The following is a 23089-nucleotide window of genomic DNA, read 5'->3' as shown; positions in this document are numbered from 1 at the left end:
TGTAGTAGGTAATGGTACTGCTCTAACAAATAACTTTCAACATTTCAGTGGCTTAATGCAAAGGCTTTTTTCTCATTCATGTAACAATCCAGTGCAAATGTTCCTGTTCTTTTCCATGTGGTGATTCAGGGTCCCAGGCTCCTTCTAGAATTTCTCTGTGTCCTGGCATCTTGGAGTCCTCCAGAAGGAAGTATAAAGACAAAGTGGAAAAGGAACATCTTAACTGCCTCGGCCTGGGAGGGATGCATATGACTTCTGTACTTTCTGGGTTCCCTTGCTGAGAACTGGTCACATGCCCCCTAGTTGCAAGAGGGGCCAGTTAATGTGGCCCCTGTAGGAAGCAACTTTTCAGGGAGCGCTGTATATACAAGCAGAGGGAACATGAATTTCAGTAAACAGTTAGCTGGCTCTGTCACAGATATTTAACAAAGTGAGTCATTCTAGTACTGTGTGGGAATAAACATTTTGCACAATGGAATGCATATCCTGAAGCATTACATTCTCAGATACTGAAGGAAGGTTAAGGGGCGGGGGATGGGTACATGAAGTTTAATAACAGGGAGAGAAGATGATTTATACAGAAAGAGAAAATATTTAGCTTTGAAAGGCTAAGTAAGCATAACAGAGGAGTTCCAAATAACGAGATTTGTGGATGAAAAAGCGATTTTTATGTCTTCATTCATCTGCTCTTTCGTTCATTCAACAGGTACCACCAGAGCCTGTTTGCTGCTGGCCCTGTGCTTGTTTTGGGGTGGGAGCGGGGGAGGGAAGAGGAGATGGGAGCTGCAGGGGGTGGTCAGCACAGGCGCACTGGGGGAAGTGGTGTGTATTCTTACAGGGACAGGAATATATACAAGCAGAATGTTGTGCAGGTATAGGGAGAAGCTATTAAGCATAATCCAGGATAGTGGGTTTTTTTTTTCCCTTTTGATCTTGAAAAAATATCTTCGGAGACATTATATGAGAGAAACTTTCCTAAAAGCTTTTAAAGTGCAGTACTTCATTAGAACAAATTGATGATCTAAGGAAGAAAAATGTCGGATTCCAACAAATAAGAAGCAACTTGTATGTTCTTTTCAGAATATAATATTTTTCAATAAAAATGAGTAAAAACTGAGTATTTCTCATATTCTTCAGTATTCATAAGCTTTGTGCTCATCTTATACATAAAAAGTTACTATTGTTCTCAGTACACAAGAAGTTTGATTTATGATGGGACTGCCAGGGAAGAAAATCTGGCATAATATTTTATAGCCAAACCACTGGAGTGATGCTAATAACCATCTGTACTGCACACCACAGTTTACAGAGTGGTCCTGGGTAACTGGTCCGGTCATGCTCACTGTAACCCTGTGAAGTAGGTAGTGGTTAGGCTGATATTATCCTCAGTGGTATCATCGTATTACCATCATCCCCAGTTTACAGTTGAAGAAACTGACAACTTGAGGATGTAAGTAATTTCCCCAGAATCTATAAATTTAAATTCCCAGAGAGAGAAAATAAACTTTAAGTTCCGATGTTGTTGTCTATCAACACCTGTATTCAAGAATAAAATAAATCTAACTGAGCTTTTTTAAAGCCCCATTTACTGCTCACCTGCTGTCGGGATGTGGGGTAGACGGGGCTTAAAAACTATGGTCAATATTTCCAAACAGTGCGGTATTTTCTGTTCTTAGAACTATGTCTATTTTTTGAAGGTCAATTAATTGCCTTTTTCATTCCCCTTTGGTCTTTACAGGAATTGATTTTATGGTACATTAAATTTTGGGGAAAAGTGCATAAAGGGTGGGACTTTAATTCTTGGAGCCCATTTTTTTCTCTTTGGGGACTGATTTGTTCTTTCAACAGAAGTTTGTCGTGTGCCAGGAATTGCCCTAGATCCGAACTCTTCTGCTCTGACAAGTTATTGGTGAATAATGTTGTCACTTTGTGACTAATGGCCAGCTGTGTCTGTTCTCTCAGGTGGGGTGACTGCTCTCTGTTGGGACCCCGTCCAGCGGATGTTGTTCTCGGGGAGCTCCGACCACTCTGTCATCATGTGGGACATTGGTGGGAGAAAAGGAACAGCCATCGAGCTCCAAGGACATAAGTAAGGCTGCTGCTGCTTTTATTTTTTAATTTATCATTTATTTTTAAATTTTATCTATTTATTATTTATTTATTTATCTATCTATTTATTTATTTATTTATTTGCGGTACGCGGACCTCTCACTGCTGTGGCCTCTCCCGTTGCGGAGCACAGGCTCCGGACACACAGGCTCAGCGGCCATGGCTCACGGGCCCAGCTGCTCTGCGGCATGTGGGATCCTCCGGGACCGGGGCACGAACCCGCGTCCTCTGCATCGGCAGGCGGACTCTCAACCACTGCTCCATCAGGGAAGCCCCAAATTTATTTATTTTTTATTTTTGGCTGCACTGTGGGGCATGTGGGATCTTAGTTCCCCCACCAGGGATTGAACCCGTGCCTTTGGCAGTGAAAGCACCAAGTGCTAACCACTGGACCACCAGGGAATTCCCTGCTGGTGCTTTTATGAAGAACTCTGGGAAAAGATTCCCGGCTGAAAGCTGGAACAAAGGCATGCGGGCCAGTCTTTGTGGCAAGAGCTTAGCCTGGGGATAACGTGACAGGAACACAAATAATGGCCACTTTGATTTATATCTGTACATAAGTATGTTTATTTATTTATACCCCCTTTTAATCCACAGAGGATTTGAGAGTGCTTACAAAAACCACAAAATAAAATAATGGCAGCAAAGAAAAGGTAAAAAAGAGAATCAGGGAAGACTATAAGAGTAAAAATTTGAGAGTGAGAGAAAAAAGAGCTTCAGAATATAAGCTATGAAGGCCTACAGAATTTCTGTAATTGAGTTCAAATGTGGTTTCAAGATTCCTGGCAGCTTAAGGAAAAGGGGAGAGATAATATCCTCACCCAGTACATGTTGTACTTCCCCAGATATTTACTGAGTACTCGCCTTGATTAGTATCAGGCTCTTCTTCCTTAAGGAGTGAATTTCAGGAGACTGAGGGGAAGAGCAGAGAAAGCTTTGTGCTTCCTTGGAGCAGTTCTCAAACTTTGTTGTCTGCAAAGAATCACTGAGAAATCTGTTAAGCAGATTCCTGGGCCCTGTCCTCTGAGATTCTCTCCACTGGTCTGGAGCTGCGGGCATCTGTGTCGTAACAAGCCTCCCAAGTAGCTCTGCCAGTGACCCTTGGACCACACTCTGATTTGTCCCACGTGTGCTGCCCGAGGTCCCCGGAGGCAAAGCCTGATTGTGTTGCCAAAAAGAATTTTCAATCTGCTTTAGAACTCTGAAGCTCATCTGAATTGTCTTTAACTTTTAAAGTTTTCAACCTGATCTTAACTATGACTCTAATATATCAACTCCCATGAACTGAGTGGTTTTAAGCAGCATTAGCTCTGCCTGTAGATCTGCCTGGAAACACGAGTTTCAAAAACTTCTCCTAAGTAGTTGAATTTACAGTTCGGAATTATTAGATATGAGCTAATTCCATTTTAGAGGGCCCATGCACAAATAATTATTTTTTGTGTTAGAGTTTAATTTTAGAGACGTAGCTACTAAGTCCTTCATTCCCACATGAGAGAACAGATCAGTTGTCCGGGGCTATACTTGGCTTGTGGGACCACTCAGACCTCAGTATCAGCTCATGAAAGGAATCACTCCCTTATGTCACTCCATGACAAGGGGACACACATCGAGATCACGTAGAAGGAGTTGACCTCATTCATGTAAGTGAAGAAAAAGAAAAGTAAAATACAGCCCCGTTTCCTAATACTTGGTTACTAGCTACTCTACCAAGTAATTCCTGCTACTCGGGCTCCCTCCGAGAAATCAAATACAGGCTTTGAATGAAGATCAGCAGTGTTTCTTGGACTCATTCAGATTAGCTCATAACTAGTTTTATTTCTACGCAGTGGTTCACAAAGACTGAAAGCAGGGTGAGCGTCAGGACTCACCGCCAGCATCACTGGGTGCTGCGTGTCCTTAGGCAAAACGTCGTTCTGCGAGCCTTGCATCTACAGTTGGATAAGAAAGGAAAAGCTATAAAGTGGAGACAGAGTCTCTCAGTTCCAGAAAAATGAAGCCTAAACGAATAGGTCTTCCAGTTTCTGAGACATACAGGCTTGGCCTTTTAAAAGATGAAACGAACCATACTCGGAGTCCATCCTGATAGGATCGCACCCTGGAGCTTGGCGCGGTGGACAGGCTGGTGAGATCGGGAGCTACCGGTCAGAACCGCCTTGAACAGGAAGAACAGCAGAAGGCCTTGCCTGGTGCTTTATTTATTGATAATTCAAGCTTAGTAATAAGGTGGAGTCTGTGAGGGGCTCCTTGACACCAGGTCTTAGTCTGAGAGGGGTTGCCCTTGGTGTCACAGAACTAGAAGTAAACTTCCTCAGCATCGTTGGTGTCACGCTGTGAGAGTGGGTTTGAGTGCCCGAGGTGGGGATAGGGAAGCATTGGAGCTGCTGACAAATGGAGGAAGACGGGGTTCACAAAGAAGGTGCAGGAAAGCAGGGCAAGGGCATCAGGCAGGATAAGGCCCACGTTCACAGCAGCCATTCCTCTGCCATGAAAATTGGCCACTGGATTGGTGTTTGGTGATTCCTGTATTTGTTTTTCATTTTTTGTTTTTTTTCCCAAATTATCAGCAATCTTTTCTTGTTTCTTTTTTTTTTTAATTTTTATTGGAGTATAGTTGCTTTACGATGTTGTGCCCGTTTCTGTTGTACAGCAAAATGAATCAGCTATACGTATACATATATCCCTTCTTTTTTGGATTTCCTTCCCACTTAAGTCACCGTAGAGCACTGAGTAGGGTCCTGTGTGCTGTACAGTAGGTTCTCATTAGTTATCTGTTTTATACATAGTATCAATAGTGTATGGATGTCAATCCCAATCTCCCAATTCACCCCATCCTTGATTCTTGTATTTGAGTAGTGCCTAATATTTTGTCAAAGAGCTTTCAAAACACACAGACACCTCAGTTTAATCTTACAGTAACCCTATGAAAGAGAGAGGTCAGATGTCACTTTTTCAGTGAGAATATTGGGCTTCCATCCTCAAAGACTCCAGCTGGTGGCTTAGGTCTCCCAGACCTCAGTTCAGTCCAGCAGAGAGAGCTTCTCAGAACCTTCTTTGTATCCAGCGCTGTGCTAGGCTCTGGGGAAACAAAAATGAACATTGAATAACATGGTCCCCACCATGCCCCATGGTGTTTTCTTTCTTTTCTACTTTAGAGGCCAAAGACTTTCTGCTTGGGGCCTCAGGCTGCCCCTTGCTCTCCTACAATCCCTCATTTTCCCACCTTCCCCCAGGATGACTGTTGGTGGCCAGAGTTCCAAATCAGGGGCCCAATCATTGAGCTTGGGCACCGGGGAGAGCAGACTGGACCAGAGATTCCCCACCCCTCAGGGTGGGGAGACTGCCTTCCCCTCTTCTGGAAACGTCCAGCCATAGCGTGGAGGGACAGCTCCCTGTGGCTTATGTCCCGGGTTCTGAGCTTTCACACCATCCTTCATTGGCAGAAATACAACGTTAATGTAGCTAGTTTGATTTGATGTGTAAAAATCCCATTAAAGCAGAGAGAGCTTTAGCACAAGTAAGTGATTGATGACAGCAAAAATGTTTCCAAGTCCGAGGAAAAAAAGCTGAGAAAGTATACTTCTATAGTACAATATTATCTGCATTTGAAGCATTTGGGTATTTTTATTCCCTGCAGCAAGTAGAACATGATTACGTGCCAGCTCTGGGGAAAGAAAGGCAAAGAAAAGGTTCCAATTTCAGGGACCAGTTATGTTTTTCAAGAATCAGTTACCAGTTAGATGGATATTATTGAAGCATAAACCTGGACATTTATTGTCCCGTGCCCACCTTGTCAAATCTAATCGTGGGACTTGGACCTTTTAGATTCTTTTTTATTCTGATAGGTATAGGATAATACCTATAATTTCAGGACCAACTTTTCTTTCATGGCCACATTTTTTCTTTCTAATAGTGTTTTCTTAGGACTCTAAGACTTTCCGGCAATTTAACTTGACGGTAACTTGATTAAAAACACAGGTAAAGGTCTGTGTGGTTCCTTGTGATGGACCCCTCCGCCAAGACTGGGATCTGCAGGCTGCCTGAGGCTCAGTCACAGCCGTGACCCTACGCCCGCATGGCCTGTGTCTTTGCCTCCTCTTTCCACAGCCCCAGCTCTGGGTTTCTCTCTTCCTCCTCTTACCATGGGTAAGACTTTTGTTTAAGCATCTTCGAATTCTTTTGGTAAAGAAATAGGCTATTCATAAATAAATAAACATTGGGAGAATTTATGCTTTTCTCTTATATCAAAGTTATGAAAGGAAGTAAAATTCTTGCATTCAGCTTCTTCTGGGTTTGGGAGAGAGGGACCAAGGATAAATATGTATGAAAGCTTTCTCTCCTTCTGAATCTGAGATTAGGAGCGTTTCTCATTGTCACACTAGAGAATCATTAGGGGTGATGGGAAGAGATGTCTTTTCTATTTTTAACTATCTAGCTAACTAAAGACATAATAGGTCAAAGTATTAGCAGCTAAAGTTCTTTACAGAGGGTGGCATCTCGTCAAAGAGAGAGGGGTTGTGTAGTGTGGTGACTAATAATAGCCTTTGAGTCAGGCCAGGCTGTATATGAGGCAGCCCTTCTGCTGAGGGCTCTGTAGGCTTGGGCAAGGCACCTCACCTCTGATCCTCAGTTTCCTCATCTCTAAAATAAGGACAGTATTGGAAAGAAAAGCCCTCAAAGGTTGTCAAAAATCATAAATAATATAATGCATGTAAAATAATCAGCACAAGAATAAGGGGTAATTAGTGGCAATTGTTAACATTATTCTTGTTAGTAAAAATGATAATAATTCAAAAATCAAGCTTTCAGATAAGATTACTGTTTCTCCCTGATTGTAGCATTTCCAATGGAAATATTGCCACGTACACCTACTCCCTCTATACCTGATATATTCAGCAGATGTTCATTGAGCTCCGTCTACAGACCAGACTTTGTATTGGGCTCTTAGGACCCAAAGATGACTAAGAAAACAGTCTCTGCCTCTATGGAGCTGTGCTAGATGTATGAAAAGGTGGTAAAGGTGGGTCAGTTTGCCATTTTACTGGAAAGTAGGGGCCTCAGTGGGGGATTCCCTCTTGATCTGGATCTTAGGAGATGAAGAGATTCTCATCGTTCTCAGGATTACCCAAACAGAACTGCATGAACTAAATACAGTGGACAGAGGGCCAGTGGCTAATCTGAACTTCCACTCTAGCCAGTGAAGAGCAAAATGTCGCTGATGCCCAAACCAGTGTTCCCAGAAAGGAGAACCCAAGTTCAGGTTCAGCCTTGGCTGTTGTCCAAGAATCCCTGGGGAGACGATCCTTCTAGGGTCCCTTTGGCGTGGGATAACCCTAAGTATCAGTTATCCTGGAGACCTCTCATGTGTGGATCGGTCACAGACCTCTGGTCCTAGGAGGTCTGGAAAACTTAGGAATGTGGGAGTTAAGAATATAAGAGAGAGAGATCTCTAGAAGCAGATGCTTAACTGATTAGATTTCACCAAATGGGCTGGGACTTTTCATACTTTGGAAAGTTTCATTTCTTTGCTGTACATTTAAGTCCCCCCTACTTTGGGGATGGAACAGGGCCTAAGTTGATGTTTGGGTAGATGTTAGCCTGTGTCTGAAAATCTGTTTCTATAAAGAGGATAAAGGTAGAGGTAGGCTTCTCTACCCTTTTTCCTTAAGAAGCGTCAGACACAGGACCAGCTTCATGGGCGTGTGACCTATGCAGTCACACGAGGCCTCACGCTTAGAAGGGTCCCATGCTTGGTTTACTGCTCTACTGTCACCGTCTTGTAATTCTTTTTTTTTTTTTTGACAAGGGGCCCTTTGTTTTCATTTTGCATTGCATCCTCCATGTTATGTAGCTTGGCCCAATCAGAAATACGGCCTCTAGGGCTGGTGAGAAAGGAAGTGCGGCCATCCCACTAAGAATAGTCTCTGTAGATGGTGGAGCCTGTTGGTTGTGCAAAGTGAGGTCTTTATACACTCATAAGAGATTTGCAATGCAGTTCATGGAATGCTCATCTATGAAATAATAACCAGTTTTGAGATGCTTTCTAGTATAAATGCTACAGTGATGCCAGATGAAACATGAATGCAATAAGAAGGTATCTTTTGGGCTTCCCTGGTGGCGCAGTGGTTGAGAGTCCGCCTGCCGATGCAGGGGACATGGGTTCGTGCTCCGGTCCGGGAAGATCCCACATGCCGCGGAGCGGCTGGGCCCGTGAGCCATGGCCACTGGGCCTGCGCGTCCGGAGCCTGTGCTCCGCAACGGGAGAGGCCACAACAGTGAGAGGCCCATGTACCACAAAAAAAAAAAAAAGAAGATGGCATCTTTTACTTTTTATAACCGTTGATCTGTGAACCTGGGGATGTTCCCTCATCTTGTTTTTAACTGCAAGGTGGTTGTATTTTGAATCCTTAAATCAAGAAGCCCCTGAGCAGCTTTATTACAAAGCTTGGGATACAGCATTCATCACTGTGTTCTTCTGTGTTGGAATATTAACAGGACTGGAGTCCCATAAATTATGTATCTGTTGCTGAATGTTGCTGCCAGCTATGAGTGGCAAAGCACTTCCTTCTGTAGCTTATTTCGTTTTGCAAGATCCTTGACGTGTATCAAGGTGCCTTAACAAATGAAATGTAGTTCAAATCACAGGGCGGTTATGAATCTGTTCAAATAGATAGATTTTCCTTCTTGCCCCGGAATGTCACAATGGTGTCAGTCCATATTCTAAAATGTATGAAGTAACAGCCAGGAGAGATAGAAAACAATTGACTTTGTTTTTTAATGAATACGTGTCAAAGATTTTTATATTAGTCATTAATTAATAAAGGGACTGGTAAGACGTTACAACCAGTTCAAAGGAAAATCCAGAGTAGAAACATGCAGAGGCAATGGAGAATGCTGCAATGAATTTGTATTTTCACAGTTGACTTCTTCCATGTGAGGAACAGGACGTGGAAATTAGTTGCATCTTCACTGGATAAAATTCATTTGCAATAGTATCAGTTTTCTATAACTTACAGAGTTATAAAATAGCATAAAGATACTGAAGGTACAGCCCCCCATAGAGTTAGAAAACCCAGAAGAGTGTGCTAGACCATACCTGATATTCCATTGAAAAGATAGCCAGTAATTTCTTTTTGCCCATTTCAAAGTTTTTTGATCTACCTGCGAGTTCTTCCCCTCCTCTCCTGTAATCAGAATAATCTCAAAAATTATTCTTTTTTTTTTTTTTTTTTTTTTTTTGGTACGTGGGCCTCTCACTGCTGTGGCCTCTCCCGTTGCGGAGCACAGGCTCCGGACGTGCAGGCTCAGCGGCCATGACTCACGGGCTCAGCCGCTCCGCGGCATGTGGGATCTTCCCGGACCGGGGCACGAACCCGTGTCCCCTGCATCTGCAGGTGAATTCTCAACCACTGTGCCACCAGGGAAGCCTCAAAAATTATTCTTGATCACAAAAAAAAAGGCTGGTCTCATAAAGTTTGGCCTGATTGGTGCAATAGGAGTGTTAATTAACCCGTAGGCCATCTTGGTTTGCTTTGCAAATGTGGAGCCATACAGTATTAAGCAACTGTTAAGCCCACAAAATTTACAAAAGTTTTTATAAAGAATCTTGGATTGAGCTTTTCAGAACCTCTGTTATCTGCTATCCCAAGGCTAGGAAACTGAGCCCAAGAAAATCTCCACCATTTTTCACCTATAGTACTTATAACCTTGGTTGAATTCCTCGAGGTTTTCAACATTTGCTAGCTTCCTGGCCTGGTAGCTTTCCTACCACCTGTAAGGCCAGGACCCTGCAAACCAGGTACCAGGCCAGTTTTCCTTTTGGGAGGGGGATGGTTATAGGCATTGGCTCCCTTAATTCTTAAAGGGGCTAGTCATATCTGATTCAATGAACACTATCCTCTAATATGATACTCTAGGTAAGGCCTTGTTTGCCCAATAATATACTATGGATAGATTCTAATTAAACCTGTGAAATAACTATATTGCTGTGAAAATCAAGGGGACTCAGTAACAGATTTTGAATTCTGGGGGATCTCTGAGAATTGGATATCATTCTTAAATGTTTGGATTTAGCTTATCAAAGCAGAATTTACTAAATTGTAAGTTAGAGATAGCATAAAAAGTAAGAGAAAAGGCAGCCTCATATATCCAAAAAATAGAACATTAAAGCAACGTCAACAGTATTCCAGACAAGTAACCACAGTAAAATTTCCCTCTTCAGTTCATTCAGTCCTGTGTCATTAATTCTTGTTCTGCTGGTTTTTGGTTCAGCAGTCTGCATTTGTGAAGCCATCTGCATGCAGACTAAAAAGAGTCCAGAACTCCAAGGAAATCCTGACTCAATCCACTAGCACAGTTTACAGATTATCTAAGCAATGCCAGTTCAGTACCCTTTCCTAAGAGTCTATTCGTTTAAATACCAGTATTTAAAAATACCTGGTATATAGAGTCCTTTCCCAGGAAACTCTGAGATTGACCTTTCTGGCCTGTAGCTTATAGTGGAGGCTTCAGGCAAGAATCAGAATAATACAAAGTTACCTGTAGATATTAGAGACTTAATGGTTAATTTTTACTGTTATAAATAATATCAGAATTGAGAAGAGTAAAATTCTCTATTGAGATACCCTACATAACTATTTCCTAAGAGATTTGATCAGTATTTTACCTGAAGGTAAAAACAGACAGTGAGAGCACTGATAAATCTCCAGGGTCTTCCCATGCAATATACAATTTCAGAAATATATTAATAATATTTTACCCATACTGACTTAACCTAGGGAAAACTAAGCATCTCCTCTGATCTGACGGCTCTTCCTGTAACACAGTAAACAAATGCAATTAGTAACACAGCAATTATGTATAGCATCTTTATTTTTATAAGGCAAAGGGAACAAATCTTTATGATTTTTCTAGGACCCCTCTAGAAAATCTTAAAGATAGTTTTAGATAATCTAAAGATCATTTTTAGCATTTAAAAATATGCTAAAAAAATTTTTTTCCCCAAAATATAGGGTTCAGTGTGGGAAAGCAAAACCATTTTCAGAGGATACTTGATATCTTTAGATACTTGATTAAGATAGGAGCACAGGTGCCTAAGAAACAATACTTGGTTATCTATATAATCGAAGTAACAAGAAAACATTTGAAAATAAATGTAGAAAGTAACACAGTCTTAAAGAATTTAGGTCTTTTCACAAATGAGGGCCCTTGTCCTTTTTCTTTTCTTAAATAATCAAGAACTTTTCAAGTCAACATAAGCTCTGAAAATAATTTTCATGAGACACAGAATCTCTGCTAGCTAGGCAGATTCCATAGAAGGTAAAGAATATCCTTTTGCATTGTAGTCCAAGGCATTAATCAGTAAACTAAGGAAGCAAGCCATCAAAACCGAGGGAACTATGCCAAAATTTTAATGTATTTTATAGCTTTTTTTTAAAGACTCGAGTATTATAAACCAAAGCAAATAAAATTCATTTTCCATGTTTTATCTTTTATTTTTCTCTTTTATATTCTGGAACAAATTTATATTTTACTTTAGAATTGCCTTTTTCATTCATTTATGCTCTCTCGAAAGTATAAGATGGAGTTTTCCAGAGGCTACCTGAGTGACATTATAACAAATGCAGAAAGAGATGAGTATTTGGTTCTTGCCTATTAAGCCAGACATTAAGAAAGACTTGCACAAATATTAAACAATGGCATTTTGTCTTCAAAATATTTTGTTTTGGGAAATATAGTTATTTTCCCCAAAATATATGTTATTTATGTTAAAATGCAATGGAGTCATCATTGCTATTTTCAGATGAATCAATAGTTTAAAAACTTCTGAGATCTGATTTGACTTCACTGCCGAGGGCCCAGGTTCGGTGTGTGGTCGGGGAACTAAGATCCCATGGGTCATGTGGTTCAGATAACAACAAAACAAAACAAAAAAAACACTACTCTTTTTTTTTTCTTCTCCCAAAACAAAAACACAGACACAGTCGTATTTCCTTTTCATTACTGCACCTGGCATAGTCTCAACCACCCATTTTAATTATAATAATTAACCAAAGTAACTAACTCATATTTCACAGAGAAGATTGGGAGGAGGGACGATGTGGATAATTGAGAACTTTCCAGCGCATGCAGGCATTTTAGCACAGCTAGAGTAGCACAGCTCATGAATCACATGACATCAATTTCTGCTGTGACATACATCACTTTTGCATCCCCTGAAAGTGGCAAAAAGAAACACATTCATTTGACATGACTCACCTCAGTTACAGCCTTTCTACAGCACACAAAAATAGGCAAACATATATAATCATATATGCTTATTATGCTTTGTAATTGAAGTTTCAGTTACTTAGAAATTAGGTAGGTATCCAATGACTATCAATTAGCTCAACTTACTATTAGTCCATTGTAAGTTACCTAAAGATCTTGGGAATGATCTTTAAGTTGATACGCAATGAAACATAATTGTTGTATATATAAAAAGTTTATCAGAATAATTAATTGAACACAAACTTATTTTTCAAAATCTTAAACATTATATAGACATAATATTAGCTTATTTGACTAGTTATCCTATATAAATTTAGGAGAAATCAACCCAAGTAAAACAAAATGTACATTTGCATTATATTTAACACTGGTTAATCCAGAAAAAGACATACCTGTGTTTTAAAACTCATCATGCTAGTCTTATTTGCCAAAGAGTTACCCTAATTTTGTGAACTTGGATCCTTAAAATATCACTGAGTTAGGGTATATTTTCTGTGGAATAATTTTTAAGTCTAGTAAATTTAAAGTTTTAGAGGTTCAGTTTCCTTATTTTCTGTGAAGTTCAGGAATATTTAATTTATATAAGTGCTTGCTTATCTTTATAAGCAAGTGCTTATAATATAAAAGATGCCATGATCTAATTTATTGGTACCCTCCGGAAACAGGAAAGCATTCCATACACAAGAGGTAAAGCCCCTTCTGAATTGCAGACACGGACGCACAGAGCTTAATGGCTTCAGTCCTACAACTGCAGCGCAAGTGAAAAGTAAACACAAAAGCACACAAAAAATCACCAATCGAGATTTCACAGAGTTATTCTCCTTCCCAGTGGCCACAGAATTCTTAATGAATTTGAGCTCAAAATAGAAAAATATTCAAACAAAAACAACAAAGAAACCAGATTCCTTGTTCTCTCTTTGCCACAGGAGCATAGGTCTCTATCATCTTTTGTTGGTGATCAAACTGTCAGACCCTGAAACTGAATTCCCCACCAAGGGGGAATAACTTGTCAGCCATGTATGAACTAGAAAGAAAAATAAAACACAAAATCAGTAAAGAGGGCATGAAAACTAGAGAGACAGAGAATCAGTGAAACTCAAGTCTGTTGCTGTGTTGGATTCACCCTGGGAGCCTTGCTGATGCCTCACGTCTCGGGCAGCACAGGTTACCTGGCTCCGTCAGGTACACCCAGTGGGCATTTCGTGGGATGACCTTACAAATATAACATGAACAGATGGCACAGATTTTATTTAATTGATCATTTAAGGAACCAGTAAGATTATAACCAGTTCAACAGCTTTTTTCCTTAAGTGTTGGTAACTGACAAAGACTGCCTCTTCTGGGGGCCTTAGCATCTTACACGAGCATTTTTAAAATTTGAGCTATAGTTGATTTACAATGTTCTGTTGGTTTCAGGTGGACAGCAAAGTGATCCAGTTATATATATACCTATTCTTTTTCAGATTCTTTTCCATTATAGGTTATTACCAGATGTTGAATATAGTTCCCTGTGCTATACAGTAGGTCCTTGTTGTTTATTTTACATATAGTGGTGTGTATCTGTTAATCCCATACCCCTAATTTACCTCTCCCCCACTTTCCCCTTTGGACATAAATCATAGGAATATTTTCTTAAATCAGTCTCCCAAAGCAAAAGAAATAAAAGCAAAAGTAAACAAGTAGACCTAATTAAACGTATAAGCTTTTGCACAGCAAAGGACACCATAAACAGAACGGAAGGACAACCTATGGAATGGGAGAAAATATTTGCAAATGATGCAGTCGACAAGGGCTTAATTTCCAAAATATACAAACACCTCATACATCTCAATATCGAAAAGACAAACAGCTCAATCAAAAAATGGCAGAAAAGGACTTCCCTGGTGGCACAGTGGTTAAGGATCTGCCTGCCAATACAGGGGACACGGGTTCAAGCCCTGGTCTGGGGAGATCCCACATGCCGCGGAGCAACTAAGCCCGTGTGCCACAACTACTGAGCCTGCGTGCCACAACTACTGAAGCCTGTGTACCTAGAGCCCGTGCTCCACAACAACAGAAGCCACTGCAATGAGAAGCCCGCACACCATAACGAAGAGTAGCCCCCGCTCACTGCAAGTAGAGAAAGTCCGCACACAGCAACGAAGACCGAACACAGCCAAAAATAAATAAATTTTTAAAAATATGGCAGAAGACCTAAATAGACATGCCTCCAGAGAAGACATACACATGGCCAACAGGCACATCAAAAGAGGCTCAACCTCGCTAATTATTAAACGAGCATTTTGACTTATTTTAAGTGTTGAAAATCTTGAGTACTCTCCCAATGTTAGCATGTTGACAATTCCATCCGGTTTCCAAGATCTGCTCTTGGGTGGGGCTCAGGGGTGAGCGTGCAGGTGACCAACTGCTGGGCTTCCTTCCCTCGGGGCTCTCTCTGCTCTTGGGAACTGTCACTAACTCTTGCTTCTTTCGCAGTGACAGAGTCCAGGCCCTGTCCTATGCACAGCACACGCGGCAGCTCATCTCCTGTGGTGGTGACGGTGGGATTGTCGTCTGGAACATGGACGTGGAGAGGCAGGAGGTAGGTGTCACAGCAGCCACCGGGCTGGGCTCTGCAGCTCCGACCCTGCTGAAAAAAGCTTCAGCCTCCCCTCCTACTCACTTCTTCTTTCTTTTATGAGTAAACCATGAAATAAAACATGTTGTGTCAGAAAATTTAAAAATTCTAGTATGAAAGGAGCTTCCTTTTTCTTTTTTAACCCCTCATAAATTGGCACGTAACACTTAACGTAATGGAGATTTCATAAGAATTTCAACTGAGACTAAGCTGGTTAGACTTTAAATCTGTTGTACTATTACAACAGCAGTTCAGGCGAGAAAGAGGAAGCAGCTATTTTCAGGTGAGTAGCCGTTTGCTATAAAGTGCCCTACGAAAACAGAAAGCGTAGTACTTTATGTTATTGGGGGAAGTGGTGGCTAGTGTGTGAGAAATGGTATTTGATGAAGGATCCTTAGTTTGGTATTAATAGAAATATTAGAAATAATTTTTTTGTGTTTGCGAGTCATATTCTAAGCAGTTCTCCAGTTATAAATATATACGTTGTCATTTTTGGCATATATTTAAGTTTTATCATAACATTCTTTTTTCAGTGAATTTTCTTTTTCATCTTTGAGCATCTTAACAACTGATTTGCTTACTGAATATCCCCTTTGACAGGTACTTTGAAGTTAACCATTTTCTCATTTCCCTAGAATTATGCTGGGTAAACTTTCCCTTTGACAGTGTGTATTCTTCTAATTTATTTCCTTGCAGGATGCGAGAATTAGAAAAGCAACACTTGAAACATTAGACAAAAGCCATTTCCCAACTTCTTTCCATACCCTCACCCCAATCTCATTTCAAGGGAGTAGTTGCTATTACCCATAATGCAGTGCCTTTCCAATACCAGTAATTAAATGCTTAAGGAGATTGAAGCTTGATTTGCTCAAACCATAAATCCACAGGAGTTCTATTAGTAACTAATTAAAATGATCCTCACCGTCAGGAAGTAGGGAATTGGGGACTTTACGCCCCCTGTGGGCGTAAAGGCAGGGATGTTGGCACAGTGTGTACTAGCCGTGCTAGCCAGGCCCCCATGTGACTCGTTATTCTGCATGGTGGCCTGCTTTGGGTGACAGACAGTCACACCTGGTGTGTCCTGGCTTCTTCCCAGGCCTGACTGACCAGACTTGGGAAGGGGAACCGCTGGGCTCTTTTCCCTCTGTGCACACAGCCTCCCTCCCTGATAGACAGAGGCCCAAAGAAGGATAACGATGCGGTGTTCCAGAGACGGAACCAGGTGGTTGGTGGGCAGTCCTCTGAGCCATCTTGCTTCAGTTATGCCTTTTGACATGAAAATATATGGGCGCTCAGTACTTGTTGACTATCTTGAATCTTCTTGAGCGATTTAAAGCTCTAAATGAGCAGTGGTGGTTCCATCCACTTTTTGCACATGTCCCATTTTGCAAACATACATCCCCTGAGGTGTATCTGTGGAGCTGCTTCCTAGGCATGGCAAGTGCCATGCAGCGCTCAGCTCAGGAGGCCTGAGGTGTAAGGAAACTGTCCCTGCCCTGAAGGGCAGGTGGCCTTTCTGGAAGAAAAGACATGGGGGAGAAAAATTCAGAGAACTATTCAATGGTAGAAATCATTCAGTCACAGCTGGTGTGAGTTAGAGCATCCGGGTGGAGGACTGTCATCATCGGCTGATATTCTCAGCGAAGAGTTTGACGGGCCTGAGTGCACTCTGACCAGAACAAGAAGCACCAAGAGCAAAGAGCGGGCAAGGTGGTCGCACGCAGAGGCAGAGAGCAGGGGATGGCAGCCGAGGGGTGGGCCGGCGGGGGGAGACCTCAGGTGGCTGAACACAGATCAGGCAGACATCCCATAGGTTGTACGTGTGTTTGTACAGTTAATGAAACGCCATTTCTCACAATTTTATTATTTTTTTAAGTATATATAATACAGGTTCTTTGTAGAAAAGTTAGACTGAGTACTCGTTAACAAAGAGAATGTCAGTTATTCACGATAGCACCACCCAGAAATACGGCCCTTCACACGTTGGCAAACATCCCTCCTTACATTTTTCTCTGCAGGTACATGTCAGATTTTTTTTGGACAAAAAACTGGAATCGTACTACACACGCTGACGTTCCCCCCTTTTCAGATCCCTACCGTCAGTTCCCTCCTCATAGACGCCCACTTATGTATTTCATATGTGTCCTAAACCAGCACGCTTCCTTGTAAAAGGTGTAGCGGGGTGTGTGTGTGTGTGTGTGTGTGTGTGTGTGTGTGTGTACGTTTTTTGTAAATCTTCCTGATTTTCCTGCATCATAAGTGTACTGAAAAATCACAACATAGGTAAGTCTTTTAGGGGTAAAATGTTGTCTTCAGCTAAAAAACTTTGGATTATTTTATTAAATCTGTCTTTAAACGAATTAAGGCATGAAAATTACCAAGTAAGTGAAAGGCTTACTTCTTTTCTTCCGTTTTAATAAAATAAATAGACTAAGAATTAGAGCTCTTAAAATGTCCCCTTTTTACTCTTTTTTTTTTTTTCTGTGAAAATATGTAGCTTTAGGTTCATTTCTGCTTAAACGTAGGGGAATAGGCTAAGTCCCTGAGTCTGTTCTATAACAGCTCTTCCTCAGAAAAGGGTTACATCAACAAAGTCCTTCCTGAGCCTTTACTGTGCTGCTGTCCGTTGTGAAGCCCGTAGAGGGGAGGCTGTTGTTTACCATATTTCTCAAGCTTGTTTGATCTCAGGCCTCTTTTACAGTAAATGTCCTGTCAGTCAAATTGGCGTGCCCTGGAATTCACTTTTGGGAAACCCTGGGGTTGGGTGTATTTTCCCCAATTCCTTGGGTTAGGTGATATATGGAAAGAGACCAGTCTCTCTGCCAGAGGATGAATTTACAGAGTAGAGCATGGAACTCTAGAAGCAAATGTCGCATCACCCTATGCAGAATCTATAAAGATTTGATAAAGAATAGCTTTAAGCTTAACACATCCTTTAAACCTGTTTGACATAGTTCAGAGTACTCGCCATGGGGCTGGGGTGTAGTGAACAAAGCCAGGATATTTATTACATGACCCATGAGGCAAGGAGCGGAGCCTTACACCCTGCCGGGCCCTGCCAAGACAGAGGACCAGCAGCTTCCCTGACAACCCGCCGCTGTGGTCAGGTTCTGTCCCTCCAAAGCGGGTAGCTGCGTGCATGTGTAATAGGCAGGTGTATGTAATTGTACACAATCAGAGCAAATATAATTGCATATGGTCGGGAAGTATGAGATAACGTCCTAAATCCTCAGCATAGCTGCCTGTGGTGTGGCCCCTGCATCCCCACCAGCCTCAGCCCTTCATACCCTGCCCACTCCCCCCTCCCCCCTTACCCCCACTTTTCCCTCCCCTGCTCCCCGCTTACACACACCCATGCGCTCCAGCCATCCTGCCCCTCTCTCAGCCCACTGTGCCTGGTCTGCCATGCATTCCCAGGTCTCAGCTTGTTATCATTTGTCAGAGACAAAGCCCTGAACCCCAGCCCAGATCATCCCACTCTCACAGCACTCTGTGCTTCTCCTTCTCAGGCCTTTGATCCTTACACTGATTCAGATAATAACTATTATTAATAAGATGTTCATATTAAGTCTTCCCTGATAAATTACAAGCTCCACGATGGTAGAGGTTCTTTTTCTTCACCACTACATCCCCAGGACCTGACGCATCCTAGGCGTTTAGGAAATATTTTCAAAATGATTGAGAAATCACACCTCTGTTTCTTAGAAACACATCTTGATTATGTAAGTTTCGGCAGTGACATTGGTTCCACTGTCTTGGCTGCTTCTCACTGTGCCCTGTTGTGTGCTTTATTTGACAAGACCCCTGAATGGCTGGACAGTGATTCCTGCCAAAAGTGCGATCAGCCTTTCTTCTGGAACTTCAAGCAAATGTGGGACAGCAAGAAAATTGGCCTGAGACAGGTGGGTGATATGGATGCTTCCTCAAAATGTAATCGTGTAGAAATAACTTTACCTTGTGATCTTGGAGGAAGTAGCGCCCCTGGGCGAGAGCTGCGGTGGGGGTAAATCATTGCCCTGGAGTCACTTTGTGACCGCACGCTAGTTTATTCCCTTTCTCTCCTGTAGCTCATTCCTGCTGCGTTCGGTTTCCGTAGTCACTTGCTGCCAGTAGTTAAGGGATATGACTTTAGAATTCTAGTGGCATCTAGTGAAATGTACCTTAAAATTAGAGGGGCCGTGCTTAGCTTATATTGGTACCAAACCATGTAATTATATAAGTGCTGTTTATTTCTTCTTAATTTCACTTTCCTTCCTTCCATCTTAGTTTTAGTTATTTATATCTACTTATAATACAGCATTTTCCATCTGATTCCACGGTTGGGTTTGGTCTGCCCCAAGGAAATCAGATGCCAGTCGCCTAGCTTGAGCCAAAGTGTAGACAGTGGGTTGAGTCAGGTTTCACCCCAGTTCTTATTCACCCAGCAGCGAAACCTCTGGAGGTGACACTTCTGGACACCCAGTTTTAAGATAACCCGACCGCTGGGTGCGTCCTCTAGTTCATACGGTGATAATTGGAAAGGACTGAGACTGGGGAAAGGGGGTGGTCTGGGGCCGTGGCACGATCACGTGTGCTTCCCAAACAGTCCTCATCCTGAATAAACAGTCCAAAAAGAGGAACACCTGGCGTGTTCCTTCAGTTTCCCGGGACACTCTGGTTTAGCATCCTCACCTGGATGCTATGGGTCACACCTGAGCCTACCAGGCCAGGCCGAGGCGCGCAGCCGCAGGAAGCATGTTTTCTCTCCCTCCAGCACCACTGCCGGAAGTGCGGGAAGGCCGTCTGCGGCAAGTGCAGCTCCAAGCGCTCCTCCATCCCTCTGATGGGCTTCGAGTTTGAAGTGAGGGTGTGTGACAGCTGCCACGAGGCCATCACCGATGAGGAGTAAGTCCCAGCGGTCCGCAGAACTGTCGAGGTTAAGGAGGGAGCGGGATCTAAGAGCTTCGCCCAGCGCCGCAGCCATGACTGATAGTGCCGTAGTCCTGCTGGTTTCTAATACAGACCGCGGCAGGTGGGCAGAGCTCTCCTTTCCACCGAGAGAGCATGTTCTCTTGTGGGCAGGAGGAGGGAGCGCACTCTGAGAAATCACCTCTGTGCTCTCGTCAATCCCGGGTGGGGGGTGCCTTGAAATGTTCTTGTAGCAAACTGTCTGTCTGCTCATTTTCTTGAGAATTGCCCAGCAGTGCAGGAGCCCTGGGTTTACTTTCTAGCTCAAGCCGGTATCATAGAACCAAATCAGCCCACAGGCTCCAGAGCTTTTGTTTTCCAGGAAGAGTTAAGCCACTTCTCCTAAGAGGCCAGTAACACCAGTTGCCCAGCTGCTGAGTCTTGCTGGTCGGTCTCGCCCAATAACCCAGGACCTGAGGTTACTGTGCCGCTGTGCTTTGTTGGGGGGTGGCAGGGAGGGTGGGACAGATCCGTGTTGTCTTTTTATTTTTTTTGAATTAATTTATTTTTGCGGGGGTACACGGGCCTCTCACTGCTGCGGCCTCTCCCGTTGCGGAGCACAGGCTCCGGACGCGCAGGCTCAGCGGCCATGGCTCACAGGCCCAGCCGCTCCGTGCCATGTGGGATCTTCCTGGACCAGGGCACGAACCCGTGTCCCCTGCATTGGCAGGCGGACTCTCAACCACTGCGCCACCAGGGAAGCCCGTCTTTTTATTTTTTTAACCTATGTTCCTTTTGTTTGGTTGGTTGGTTTTTTTGGCCACACCGCACGACATGCGGGATCTTAGTTCCTCCACCAGGGATTGCACCCGTGCCCCCTGTCACGGAAGCTCGGAGTCCTAACCACTGGACCGCCAGGGAATTCCTCCCATGTCGTCTTTTTCATGTCAGCTGTTGTAAAACAGATGTAAACAGAATGCTCTTCACCAAGTTTCCCTTTTAGTGAATTACAGCAGGATCTCATAGGGAACTTATTGCCCAATTCTCCCACCTCCACCCACCCCCACACCTGTAGGGAGTAAAATCATTTTACGTACTAGATGGGTGTCTTAAAAGCTGCATGTAAATAGAAACATATTTAAAATGCATCAGAGGAGGTCAGCATTTAAAGGAAATTCTTGGCAAATTAACAAAACAAAGCATTCTCTTACAGATAACCCTAATGTTAATGTATGTGCTTTTTTCATTCTTACTTAGTCATAGCAAATATTAAGTAAGGTGCCCTTGCATAAGTAAGCGTTTATGTTCACTGGTTATGTTCTGCTCATCATATGTGGTGAAATTAATGAGTTCTCATTAAATTAGAGGGCTGCAAGAGACGGGATCTTCTAGTTTAATTCTTCGTTAAAGACACAGACCCAGAGAGTCTCAGTGACCACAAATTAAACCTAATTCTTTAATTCTAAATATTTTTAAGTGATCAGTTTTAGGATACTGAAGATCTGTTCTCCAGATTGAGCAATTAACAGCCATCTTCAGGGAGCCCATTGCCGAGGAGGCGCAACGTGAAACATGATTAGAAAACTGCAGTCTCCTGCTCCACGTCCCTGTCCCCTTTCCCACATCACTGTTTCTTCTGCTTTCTTCTCCGTGGGAGCATTTGCATTGCCTCTAGAGTACCTAGGCAGTTGACCAGCCTTCTTACTAAAAAAATACACTGATAAAAAAAATAAAAAGCAAATAACAGTGTTTGTTTATATATTGTTTTACTTGTCAAAGCATCAGAATGCCACAGAAAAACCAGGTCTGCAGTTATACCAGGGAAAAAAGGAGAAAGAATGAAGAGCCCTTAGATGAGAATGACAGTCTTGGGCATTTTAACAAGTGTGCTTTTTTTTTTTTTTTTTTTTTTTTAAATGCAATAGACAAAGGTAGACTATTTTACCAGCAAGTCCTTCTGAGATCAAACTTAGCAAAAGCACTGTGAGTCATTTTAAAGATTTGTTTACAGCACAGGTAGAGAGCCTCACAGACTCAATCAGAGCAACAAAATCTCCAAAAGGACGTTTAGAATCTTCATCATCTTTTGACCATTTTGGAGAGTATAAGAATCCTTTTACCCTTTTTTAAAAAATCATAACATGGGCTTCCCTGGTGGCGCAGTGGTTGAGAGTCCGCCTGCCGATGCAGGGGACGAGGATTCGTGCCCCGGTCTGGGAAGATCCCACATGCCGCGGAGCGGCTGGGCCCGTGAGCCACGGCCGCTGAGCCTGCGCGTCCGGAGCCTGTGCTCCGCAACGGGAGAGGCCACAGCAGTGAGAGGCCCGCGTACCGCAAAAAAAAAAAAAAAATCATAACATGTCACCAGGGAATAAAAGTAGCTTTTTTCTTTAAAAAAATTTTTTTTAATTTTTTATTTTTTGCGGTACGCGGGCCTCTCACTGTTGTGGCCTCTCCTGCCGCGGAGCACAGGCCCTGGACGCGCAGGCTCAGCGGCCATGGCTCACGGGCCCAGCCACTCCGCGGCATGTGGGATCTTCCCGGTCCGGGGCATGAACCCGTGTCCCCTGCATCGGCAGGCGGACTCTCAACCACTGCGCCACCAGGGAAACCCCATTTTTTTGTATTAATTTATTTATTTTTGGCTGCATTGAGTCTTCGTTGCTGTGTGTGGGCTTTCTCTAGTTGCGGTGAGCAGGCTTCTTATTGCTGTGGCTTATCTTGTTGTGGAGCACAGGCTTTAGGTGCACAGGCTTCAGTAGTTGTGGTGCACGGGCTCTAGAGCACAGGCTCAGTAGTTGTGGCTCACGGGCTTAGTTGCTCTGCAGCATGTGGGATCTTCCCGGATCAGGGCTCGAACCCGTGTCCCCTGTGTTGGCAGGAGGATTCTTAAGCACTGCGCCACCAGGGAAGTCCCAGGAGCATTTCTAACAGTGAAGTCACTTTAGCCATTTGGCTAAAAATTCGAGCTTACTGTCACTCTAGATCTTCTTCCTTTATATACTACTGCCTTTTACTCTTGGAAACTTTCTTTGCTCCCTCCAGACGTGCACCCACGGCGACCTTCCATGACAGTAAACATAACATCGTGCATGTGCATTTTGATGCCACCAGAGGATGGTTACTGACTTCGGGAACTGACAAGGTTATTAAGGTAGGTGCTGTCTTGTCTTAGGAGCTTTCCGTCTTTGGCCCTGTGTAAATATACAG

At 42.9% G+C, this 23089-nt stretch overlaps 1 protein-coding gene across 1 annotated transcript in view; it reads left to right on the top strand.

Annotated features, from left to right (window-relative positions):
- Positions 1-23089, top strand: part of WDFY2 (WD repeat and FYVE domain containing 2) — a 170586-nt gene that overhangs the window by 140034 nt on the left and 7463 nt on the right. Inside the window, exons 7-11 of the mRNA XM_081214880.1 lie at positions 1963-2089; positions 14851-14956; positions 18793-18894; positions 19746-19876; positions 22925-23033. Of these exons, the coding sequence (XP_081071006.1) occupies positions 1963-2089; positions 14851-14956; positions 18793-18894; positions 19746-19876; positions 22925-23033 (575 nt within the window). The remainder of the gene's footprint in view (positions 1-1962; positions 2090-14850; positions 14957-18792; positions 18895-19745; positions 19877-22924; positions 23034-23089) is intronic.

The sequence above is a fragment of the Mesoplodon bidens genome, assembly GCF_964165515.1.
Source record: "Mesoplodon bidens genome assembly, chromosome: 17".
Taxonomy (NCBI): domain Eukaryota; kingdom Metazoa; phylum Chordata; class Mammalia; order Artiodactyla; family Ziphiidae; genus Mesoplodon; species Mesoplodon bidens.
This window is presented reverse-complemented; position numbering and strand designations above follow the sequence as displayed.